The sequence below is a fragment of the Sminthopsis crassicaudata genome, chromosome 2, assembly GCF_048593235.1.
Source record: "Sminthopsis crassicaudata isolate SCR6 chromosome 2, ASM4859323v1, whole genome shotgun sequence".
In the NCBI taxonomy this organism is placed as follows: domain Eukaryota; kingdom Metazoa; phylum Chordata; class Mammalia; order Dasyuromorphia; family Dasyuridae; genus Sminthopsis; species Sminthopsis crassicaudata.
Genome location: NC_133618.1, coordinates 81,288,976 through 81,301,135, shown reverse-complemented (window position 1 = coordinate 81,301,135; position 12,160 = coordinate 81,288,976). Strand labels below are relative to the sequence as shown.

The 12,160-nt window shown below is 38.7% G+C and overlaps 1 protein-coding gene across 13 annotated transcripts in view; it reads left to right on the top strand.

Annotated features, from left to right (window-relative positions):
- The first annotated feature begins 2,049 nt into the window (after window positions 1–2,049).
- The window catches only part of SLC8A1 (solute carrier family 8 member A1), a 378,210-nt gene continuing 368,099 nt past the window's right edge, over window positions 2,050–12,160 (top strand). For all 13 annotated transcript variants that reach the window (XM_074286671.1, XM_074286666.1, XM_074286669.1 and 10 more), the window contains exon 1: window positions 2,050–2,146. In XM_074286671.1, the coding sequence (XP_074142772.1) occupies window positions 2,065–2,146 (82 nt within the window). In that variant the 5' untranslated portion in view covers window positions 2,050–2,064. The remainder of the gene's footprint in view (window positions 2,147–12,160) is intronic.

Sequence of the window (12,160 nt, the reverse complement as noted above, 5' to 3'; positions counted from 1 at the left end):
TAGAGGTTCCATAGAACCTGGAAGTCACCTTAGAAGTCATCTAGTACAATCTCTTCATTTAGATATAAGATAGTGAGAATTCAAGAGAGTTGTCTAGGTCACATAGCAAAGGGCTGAATGAGGATTTGAATTCCTGCTTTTTTTTTTTCCTATCCTTCAACTTTCTTTCAAAATCCACTATTCTTTTCATCAAATCATACTTGAAGGCATTTGAAAAGCTGCTCAAGTTTTCTGTTTTTGCTTCTGGGCTCTAAGAAAGGGTATGAATAAAATGTATGCCTTTCACATTTCCCATGTGTGGAGCAGTAGAGCATTTTTGGCTAAGTGTTAAGTACCAAATAATATTAAAAATAGATTTGGTCCAGAAATTCATGAGGAGATTTAATATTCTCTTAAATAGTTTACATGTCTATTTTCAAGTAAAAATGTTTATTGGCTTTATTATGGAACTATTGATATAATTGATCAGATTTTTTTTTAAATCTGTTGAAATAATTTTGACCACTTCCATGTAGGAGAATTATATAGAAAGGGACCTGGTAATAGAGAATGAAGGTTAAGAGTTGGGCTTTTGGAGAGGTAATAAAAGAACAGATCTTCTCAGAATCTGGAAGACTTACTACATGGTGTGATTTACTAGAAATACGGCTGGACTTGAAGTCAAGAAACTTGGCTTTGAACTTGTGTGACCAGAAGTGTGATACCCAATCTCTTAGATGCCTAGTTTTTAATATAATGAGGATGGTCCCACTTGTATAAGCTATCCCACAGGGTTACTGTGAATAAAGCACTTGACAAATGTTGAAATGGTATATAAGTGGGAGTTTCCAATACTAGATCTGCACTTTCCAGCTGTTTGCAACCAAGTGGATAAGTCACTTGAAGCTAGAATTTTCTGAACTTTAAAACGAGGAGATTGGATCCCAAAAGCTCTAAACCTCCTGCTGAATCTATAATCCCATTAGAAGCCTAAATTCAGCCTTACACAGGACAGGGATATTTGTCGCAGAAATCTTTATTGGACGATGGCTATGGTGAATGGTTAATGGGAGTGGATTGTGTGCATTTGTGTATGTATTTATTTAAACTTTCTGTCTCTGCCTTTATGTCTCCCATCACTCTATTTCTTGGTTTCTGTCTCTATACCTCTGTCTCTCTGTCTCTGTCTGTCTCTGTCTCTGTCTTTCCACGTGTCCCTCTATCTCTTCACTTTATTCCTGTCTCTGTCTCTGTCAATATCTGTCTGTCTCTGTGTCTCTGTCTCTCATATAACACACACACACACACACACACACACACACACACACACACACACATTCTGTTTTGCCCCTGAACAAAGATTACTTTCACTACCTGTCAATATCTCTACTAAATCACCTGCGCTAGGATTCAGTGTAGTTCACTACTTCATGCTTTCATCTTTCCTTAAGGCATTCTGAAAGAGGAAAAAAAAAAAAAAAACGGGGGGGGTGGGGCGGGGGGAGGGTAGAGAACTTCTTCAAGGGTTAACGAACTTAACGTTTCCATCTCTACTTTCGCCGCTGGTTCCCAGAGTTCCTATACGTCTCTATTTTTACTCCCCTCCCGTCTTGAAAACCAGGAAACAATGCTTGTCCTTCCATATTACCACATCTAGGTGTTGTAAAGATTAATGAGGTGGCCAGAAAACTGGCTCATAGCTTTTTTTTTTTTTTTTTTAATTATTTTGAATTGCAATTATTTAATAGGATTATATCAACGTGGCAAGGTGCACGGTTCATAGCCAGCTTCAATCGTTGGTTCCCAGCTGGGCTGTAGGTAAGCTCAGCTTTCCCTTCCCTTTGCCTCCTAATTTTAAAAGCTAACCTGCCTTTTTCCCGCGGCTCAGCCTTTATTCCCTGGTGAGCTGCATTCTCCTAGGGAAATAGCAGCCAGGAGATTCTCTCGGAGCTCTTGGCTAGGGGAATACCCCATACATATCTACGGTGTCAGCATCCGGCAGGATGCAGCGTTCATCTCCCACATGTGGCGAAAAGAAGGGAGGGCGCCAGACAGCATCCATGTCCCATCTCCAGATCTCCTCGCATGCATGTCGCTACGGTGAAGGATGTTGCGTGCCCAGCCTTTCCTTTAGCCAGGAGAAACAAAGAATATGGAGGCAAACTAGGTCTGTCGTTTCAGTGGAAAAGGCAGCCTGGAGTGGGTTGTGGAGTCAAGGTGTACAGTTGATTCTCTAGAAGGAAGAAGTAGATTAAAAAAAAAAAAAAAAAAAAAAAAAAAGTTGGGTAGATTTGTAGCTGGTAATCAGTAGTGCAGGAGGAGGATCTAATTGTTGATGAGAAGGCTGGCATCCAGCCATGATGCACTGCGAGAGAGAGCGGCTGTTCCCTGGATCGGAAAACCTAAAATATCGGAAAATATTCTGTACAGGAGGCAGCCCCGAGGGGAGAAAGAGAAAGAGGAGGGCACGCAAGTGGCCGCGCACTCCACACACTCTCTCGCTCCGACCAACCGGAGGAGAGGCTGCGCTGGGGGTGTGTGCATGAGGCGGAGGGAGGGAGATAGTAGAGGCGGGGAGAAGTCGGGCGCCGGGCTCCGCCGGCTTCCCTCGGCTGCTCGGCGTCTCCTTTTCCCGGTGAGCTGAGCAGCGGAGAATGAGGCACAACTTCAAGGGCACCGGAGGAGAGAGCGGCTCGCACTTCTTCCTCCGCGAGCTTCCGCTGCTGCTGCGCCTTCTCTGATCGCGGCGGACGGATGCGAGTGCGAGTGCTAGTGGTTGTGGATGAGTGAAGCGCCTGTGTGTGCGTGAGTGTGTATGTGCGCGCGTGTGAGTGTGAGTTCCTGTGTGTCTGTGTGTGTGCGTGCGCGCGCGCTCGCGTGTGTATTTCCTCTCCTCCAGCACACTGGGATTTGCCGCTGCTGTCGCTGCCGCGGTTCGCCTCTGCTGCCGCTGCTCTAGCCCTCTGTGCATGGGAGTCTTATTGGGGTGTCTGGGCTTTGTGTTTCCCCAACAAACATGATCAAGGCTATCTCTTCCTGATCGGGATCTATTTAAAGGAGGGAGCGAGGCGTGTTTCCTACTAGCGCGGAGAAACGCACCCTGGAAGGAAAAAAAAAGCAATCACACCCCCCCAAAAGCAGGTAGGATCTCACGGTGGGGAGGCAGCCAGAAGGGAATCCTGGTAGGAATTGTCTTTTATTTTGTCATATATTCCCGTTATTATTGCATTTTTATTCCCTTTGCCTCAGCACCCCCCCCCCCCCCATGCCTCATCATCATTCTTATTATTGCTAGTATTTTATACGGCAGAACATTTGAAATTGTGGTGACTCTCCTGGGTTTCTCAGATAGTAACGCCGGGGCGTGTGTATCTTGGGTGTATGTATGTGCGATTCTTCTGTCTGTCTTGTGTCTTTCTGTCAGTGCTGGCTGCAAATGAGAAGGAGCAGGAAAGATGCAGCATCCTGCGAATTTGTGGCTAAGCTCAGGCGAGCCAGAGCTAGGCGAGGGAGTGAGCCCACCCTTAATGCAGGGGAGGTGCAAAATCAAAGTGTCTATGCGGTCTTCCGCACCCTCAGCTTTCCCCCTCTCCCCTGGGGGTCTCCCTCCACCTCTGAGCTTCCCAGCACCCTATGTTAAACGGAAGCTAGGCTCCAGTATTTCTGGGGCGGGGGTAGCTGCGGGGCGGGGGAAGGGGGAGATGATGGTAGAAAGGCTGGAGGTGTGGCAGGAGTCAAAAAAGATGGGAAGCAAAGAAACATTGCAGGAAAGCAGACCGAAGGGTTCTTGGCCGTTATGCATTATGCCATGATGTAGGTTGGGGATTAAACACACAAACAGAGAGAAAGGGAGGGGGGAGGAGAGAGAGAGAGAGACAGAGACAGAGACAGAGACAGAGACAGAGAGACAGAGAATATCTTCCCCCAGGAGAATAGAAGGGAACTTTACAAGCTGAGCTGTGTACACATGATCTCTCACTGGACATAGTGAGCTGAGAGGGAAATGGTACTGGATGGATTCTGTGATAAGAGGACTTACTTCTTGGTAAAGGTTTTTATCTCTGAAAGGAGGAACTGGGAGATTTTTATTGCAGGGAGGGTGGACTGAGAAACCAAGCTGCTGCTTCTATGCATTTTCTTACATTTCCTCTCTTCTGAATGCTGCTAGCCCTTTGATGAATGGCTTGGAATAGCCTATTCATATTTCCCTCTCCACAAAGGTGTCACTGGTTGACTTGGGGATAAAGAGAAATTGGAAATTTAGACACACACACACTAGTCCTTTTTTTTCAGTTAGCCAGTAGTGGTTGTGAATGATGTAACAGTACAAATTTGGGGGAGGGAGGAAAGGGGGATAGGGGGAGAAAGGAGGGGTAAAGTAAGACAGAAGAGAGAGAGAGAGAGAGAGAGAGAGAGAGAGAGAGAGAGAGAGAGAGAGAGAGAGAGAGAGAGAGAGAGAAGGAAGACAGAGAGACAGAGAAACAGAAAGAGAGACAGAGAGAGAGAGATGGGAAGGGGGTGATAAAGAAAGAACCTTTTTTTCCCTCTTTAAACTTAAGACCTGTTGAAGCCACTAAAAGCATCCTTATGAAGAGATGAAATCCTGCAGGTGCACATTCTAATTAAATCCCATGGGATGCATTTCTTGGATAAATCCAAAATAATTTTAAAATGTTACAAGGGCAGGGTTTTCGAAAGTTAACTTGGATGCAGGCCATTTAAAATGCACAATTTTGCATTGTATTTCTCTCTGTGAAGATTTTCCTTGGTAAGATGAGAGACTTTAGGGTTTTCAGAAAGCAATAGCTCTTGATTCCTACTCTCCCCCATTACACACCCAACGACACACACTCTTATTTCAGACTGCAAACACATACACACAGAGACTACTTCAGGGAGCTACTACTGCAGCAGCAGCAATTCAGGGAAAGAGGAAGGAAAATCTGGCTGAGTTTCTCATTCATTTAAGATATGAAAACAGAGCCAGAACAAGGGTGATTGGGTTTAAGTTCCCCTTTCAAATCCTGTGGCACTTGGATCCAGCTCTCTGGGTTGGCTGTCTTACTCAATTTGTGGGTTAGATGTGTGTGGCAGTGGGAGGAAGGAAGAAATAGCTAAGGCTTTGGTTGACTTCAAGAGTGACAGGGTGGGAGAAAACCTATTTAATGAAAGAGAGAAAAATGGAATTTGTAAATTCTGTTTGGAAAAAATTGGTTCTTTTAGCTCAGAGTCATTTTTAGCTAAGAATTAACCTCTTCAATATGAGGATGAAGGAAGCCTTAACCTTTTTTAAGAGGGTTTTTTGTTTTTTTTTTTTTTTTTTTTTTTTTGTGTGTGTGTGTCTTTCATAAGAAATAGAGCAATTAATTCCTATGGGAGGAAGGAAAGGTGGGACAGTGATAAGCCTTCATTCGTTGATGAGCTGTGTGAACCTTGTACACATGAAGAGAACCACACTGGAGAATGAAACACATAATACAGGGTCCATGACAATAAGGCTGCTTCTAGCTGTGCTATCCGGAAAGCTTAGGATAGATGGAAAGGCAAACCCTCTGTAGGAATTTTTAGGAATATGAAGGCTTACCTTTAATTTTTTTTTAAATAAAAAAAATCAGAAGGGAAAAGAGTAATTATATACTCTGTTGCCACTAAAGATTGGAAAGCATAATAATGACAAATCTTTACTTTCAAATAAAAACTAGAAAGAAGAGAGGTATGGTTAATAATGACAAAGAACAATTTGCTGGAGTTTTATTAATTGATTTCTCAAGCTTAAAAGTTGTTGTTGTTGTTGTTTTGGGGGAGGATGGAGGAAAAAGTAATGTCTTCCAAAGAGCTTTAGCATTTAACAAGCTATATTTAACATGTTTTCTATCAGACAAAAATAGACTTTTATTTATCTTGCAAAACAAACTCATGTGTCCTTCCCTCTTGGTAGTTAATCTGTTTCTTTGACATAATAAATGATAAGAAAAACATTGCAGATCCAATTAAGCTGTAATTTATTTCTAAAGCACGTGGCATTAATACTATTATTAATTCCATTAAACAGTACCTAATTTGGCTCTGTAGATGTAACAGTACAGACTCAGCTCCCAAGCAAGTTCATTCTCCTTTTTTCAACTGGGTAAAAACAGCTTTTTATTAAGAATGTCTCCTTACTGGGGTAGCGGGGGATAAATTCAGGTAAGAAGAAAATCTCATTTCAAGAGAAAGTAGAGTGCCTTCATAATGTTGTATTATTGAAGACTCAAATGGAAGAGAGACCATATTTGAATTAATGCAAGTCACATATAAGCAAAAAAGAATATATTTTTTAAGCCGTGTACATTTCATTATGGATAATTGATAGTACATTTAGTTTTATATTAAAATATGACTCCCTTCTTTTTGCTTAGATTTTAATCTCCTCACACATACACCCCCCTACAGTTTTCCCCAGACCCTATTTTTTTTCTTTCAATGGCAAATATCATCTATTCACCATCCTAACTAATTATCAAATCCTCCCCCTACTATGACATCTGCTTTATCTTCATCAGTTATCTTGCTACCTGACCAAACTCTCTTGCTCCCTCTTGTGGTAAAAAATTTCTCCAATAATCTCCACCTCCCCAAATCTGATCCTTTATAACATTTGATACTTTTGGTAGTAAATGACAAATATTAGGAGGTAAAAAAGCCAGTGGATTCTTGGAGTAGTTCTCTGCCCTGTTGCTGAATGAGGAAATTGCAGTGTTGTGAATATCTACTTGGAGCTCTGTGGCAGTTGCTGTGTGATACTCTTTAAAATAACCCTCTCTCCACCCCCCCAAAACCCTTTCATCTGTTTTATGAAAAGAATATGCCCTCATTCATACACTGCAAAAAATGTTTTGACACTTCAAATTGGTATATTTTATTCATGTTGAACTTCAAAAATATTTTTATAAAAATGGGGGGAGGGGAGGTATAGATGCCAATAATGTATTTATAATTAGTATTTCTTTTACTCAAGGATATTGATTGAATCCATTATATAGAAGACACAATTTTAAATATAACAGAATTTGGAGATTTTCTTACTGTTACTGTGACTGTTTCTGTGTGACATGCTTTTAAAATATCCCTTCTTTGGTGATTATCTCACATGTGCCCATGTTAAGATTTCTTTTACATCTATTCAGCCTAGAGATAATGTCAGTAGGGATCACTGTAGTATCTTTGCCTCTCAAACTTCAGACAAACTAAACATCTGTGTTTGGAGCGCTCTCTCTCTCCCTCTCCAGAAATGGTTTGGAAGGAAAATCATTGTTATCTGGTCTGGTTCTATGCATCAGTAGAGTAAGAGGTGACTACATAAAATGATTTAAGGGGCAATAAGAATTCTCATTTCAGAATATATCTCTCATAGATCTGTCATGTCTGAAATTGGGAAGTCTTTTGGAGGGAGATAGAAATATATTAATCTCTTTTTTGTTTGTTTTTGGAAGGGTAAGGGGTTTTATCAGGATAGGCAGTTTGAGGTATGGAAACTTTGTTCAGCAATAGATGATCTATACACTTAAGATGAAATGACTTTTTACATGATCACATAGCTGAGATATGTCAGAAGTAGGACTTCAACTCATATATTCCTAATTAATTGTAAAGCCAACATGATATTTTTCCTAAGTACATCTTATTAACCCATTAATATCTATTAATAAACCTAATTCCCCAAATTCCAAATATCCATTCCAACATGGATTTGTTTAGGTGGTTACTTTGTTGTCATGTTGCAAGAAGCAATATTTTCCCTGATTCTCCCCAGTTCTACATGCCTATTTCTACTTTCCTTCCTAATGATTAACATATTTTTTCTCTGTTCTTCTATATGTACATGATATAAGATTTTTTAGAGTAGAAATTTTTTATTTTTGTCTCTATCTTCAACTTCTACTATATAGGCAATAAATACTTGATTGATTGACTGAAAGTCACAAAGAAATGGAAGTCATGACAATTAATCTCTAGGGGGGATGAAAGAGAAAGGAAAGGTCTATATACTTCTCAGTTAATAAGGTCTCAGGTGGAGCATTTTGGAAGAGACTGGGACAGAAGAGAAGGGAAGTTCTAATCAGTAAGGGAGGAGAGAATTGTCAGGGCACTTAATTGTAAGTATACATTAAATTGTAACATCCATTTATATGGGTGTCAAGAGGACAAGAACACAAAAAAAGAGCACAAGGATAAGTGGGAGTTCCATGAAAAAATCAGCATTTTTTTCCATAGTTGAGAAATCATTCTGCTTTATGACACCCATAAGACCTTCAAACGGTCTGTCTGTCTGCAACTCTCTATCTCTGTGTCTTTCTCTGTGTGTGTGTCTCTTTAATTTAATTGCATTTTAGATGATTTATCTGTAGCACAAAAGTAATTTCCTGGTTGAATATAATGCATTGTGCTTCCTAAATGTCAGAACATGATATGCAGTTAAATGGATAACACATAAGGCAGTTGACAAAGTTTCATCTTTCTGACTACTAGTTTTACATATTTGATCATGACAGGGAACTCCTTCCCCCAACAATAACATATTGGTTCTTTCCAATCTGATTTAATCTTAATCTGTAGTGATTCAGGGCATCCTAAGAAAAGAAAGACTCTATCTAAACTAAATCTTACTGTGTATAGCTTTTCCCTAAACCATCCTGCTCAATATTTCAATGTAGACAAAATCTAGTCAAAGTGGACATGAAAAAAAAAAATACTCCTAGCCCTGTATTCCAGGGAGATCAAAGACAGAATAAAAGGCCCTATATGTACAAAAATGTGGCCAAAAAAATAAATAAAATAGCATCCTGGAAGTTAAGGAGTGCCCATCAGTTGAGGAATAGGTGAACAATTTATGTTACAAAAGTGCAATAGAATATTGTCATGTACAAAAAAATGATGAAAAGAGTGTTTTCAAAAAAAATTTGGGAAGACTTTAGTGAACTGATATAGATTGAAATAAGCTGAACTAGCAGAACACTTTTTACTACTATAGCAACAACAACATTGTAAAATCTATCAACTTTGAAATACTTAAGAAATCTGATCAATGCAATGATTAAACATTGCAGAAGAGTGTTGGTGGAGAATGCTATTCCTCTTTTGACAGAGATTAACATACAGAATGAGACAACATTTCTGAATAAGTCAAAAGTGGGAATTTGTTTTGGTTGCCTAAGCATATTACATGGATTTTTTTTTCCAGTAGGAAGATGAGAAAAAAAAGAAAATTAATGCTTTAAAAAAAGAAAAAGGAAAGAAAAAAAGAATAAATTGCTTCCATATAAAGGAATGAATTGTTAAAGAGCCCTTTAGTAGTAAGGGGGCAGTTCTTACCTTCTTTCTTTTTTCCCTGCTTATGCTAAGATATATGAGCTTAGATTAAATGCATAGTCTTGAGGTTCTCCTCTAATCAGGATTTAAAAATCTTTTCCACTCACAACTCCTTTTTGTCCACAATATTTTTATGTGACCCCGGGCATATAGGTATGTAAAGTTGGTATACAAATCAAACATTTACTGTTAACAAATCATATTTTCGGGATCCCTACATTCAGTTATGAGACTTCATATGGGAACGCAAATCACAGCAATTCCCCTTCCCTTTCACCCCACCACTTGCCTCCCTACATCTTCAGTTGCTAGTCTTCCACACCAGGTGGAGTCCTCTAAAGCTGAGTATCTTTGGAAATAGTTTCACATCTTGTGTGAAGTTAGCATAGGAATCACAAAAAAGGTTAATCTTGTCATTTCTTCTAATGTAAATTGCATCAGAGAGGGAGAATGTAAAAAAATAAATGCTTCATTGGTGTCTAAATATTTTCAAATTTTAAAAAAAGTGCAAAAAATTAAAATAAAATATTTTAAAATCATTTCATTAATAAAAACTGATCATTAATTATATATCAGGTTATGTGAAATACCTGAGTAGTGATTAATAGTTGGAGGAAGAGATAATTTTCTCTTTTTTCTTCATGACATCTGGCTATTCTTTGGCTCAAGAAATTAAAATCCCATCTCTATTTTACTGGCTGTGCAACAGTGGTAAAATCAGTTAACATCTTTCAGCTTCAGTTTCGTTATCTATAAAATACTGGGTTTAAACAATAGAGCCTCTAGGATTTTAATAACTTTAAACCCACCCCTATCCTTTCGGTCTTCAGCTATTATTTTGCTTCTTTTTTGTTGTTTTTGTTTTGTTTGATATCCTTCCTATATAGTAAGAAAGCATCCAGACTTGATATCTCTCCATTCTAACTCCTGGGTGGTTTTAAGAGTTTATCTGATTAGATTGAATTTCCAGAGGGTAAAAACTACCTTGGCAGACAGCTTAAGAAGCTGTGGGATGTAGTGAATAAAGTCATCATGAATGGGAGTTCAAATCCTAACACAAACTAGCTCAGTAACTATGAGCAAATTTCTGGTCATCTTTCTGCCATTCTTCTGGACTCCAGTATCTATCTCTGACCCAGAATTCCAGTTCCCATTTTGGGACTTTTGATTAGTGAGTAATTTTCCAAAATATTTAATCCACTCCTGGATAGTTCCCATGTATTCCATCTCCACCCCCATCTCTCTTTCCCCCCCTCTCCAGCCCTTCCTCTTTCCTCTCTCTGTCTCTCTGTCTCTCTCTGTCAAATCTCTCTCTCTCTCTCTCTCTCTCTCTCTCTCTCTCTCTCTCTCTCTCTCTCTCTCTCTCTCACACACACACACACACACACACACACACACACACACACACACACACACACTTCCTTTCTATCTCTAGCTCTGAAAATAAGCATAAATAATACCATTCTTAAAAGGGATTTATCAATCAATTTCCCTATGTGTGTATTCACCATCCTTATGATTTCCAAAATACCCCTTCTAGCCACAATTCCACTAAAAGTATTGTTTTCTTCTGATAATATTTTAGAGTATATCATTCTTAAGGTCAAGTTTTGGCTCACTTTTTCTATTTGTATTCTCTTTGTATAATAAGCATTTAATAAATGGCATGTCTTCCACTCATCCATCTCTTCTTCTACTTATCCATCCATTCATTTAGCTATTCAGTGCCCCAGGAAATTCTCTAAGAATGTAAGTTACAAATGTCTTGTCAATCTACAATCTATATTAATGGAGGGAGTTTCCACACAGATGGTTTCATACATTGATGAATCACAAGTTCGAAACAAAAAGCAAGGAAAAAAAAAGTCCTTACATTTTTGGCCTCTTAGTTGGAATTTTGATAGATGTCAGAGATTTTAAGGGGAATTACAAAAGGAAACATGAAACTTGTTTGACAGTCACATTGCCTAACCTAGGATGTATTTTTAGCTATCAAAAGTGAGGAAAGAGAGCACTACACAGAAAGTACAAAAATTATACTTTGTATTAGCTAAGAAACTTAAGTTACTAGGTGCCTGAAGACAAGCAACAAGAATGTGGTGATCTATGGAAAAAATAAGCTCTTTTTTGACCCACAGTGTGGGATACAGCAAAAGAGTTTTGAACTGAATTCAGATACCAGCTCTGCCAGCGATAATTCTATGACTTTCAGCAAGTCAATTGATGTCTTTTTGGCCTCAGTTGGGTTAGACTCGATGACATCCAATAGTTTCTTCTATTATTTCTAGATCTCTGATCCTATTACTATCATGTGAATTTTACTATAAAGATGTAAAGGCCTTTAGAAATAATAAGTCATGTTTTATGACATATTTCATAGCTTAATTTAATTATGGTTTTGACTGATGCTTTTTTAAAAAGTATTTTTACATCAGTCTCGTTTCTCAAAACCACTTTCTCCCAAAATAAAATCATTCCTCATAACAGTACATAAGAAAGCAGAAATAAAATATGTCGACCCTATGCTTTGTATATAGTAAGTACCTAATAAATACCTTTTTTCATTCATTCCTTCATGTCTTAAAATGGATGCCTCATTCTTCATTTATAGGGTAAAGTGAAGAAAGTACTAAGTTTTCAATTAGATAATATAGGTTTCAATATTGATTCTTCTAAGAACCATGTCTGTTATTGGGGACAGGCTAAAAAACCTCTCTGGATGTGAGTTTTTACATCTATGAAAATAAAGATTTTGAACTAGATTACCTCTGACATCCCTTCCAACTTAATATCTATGAGCCTTTATCAATCAATTTTCTAACAAGAGGAGAAA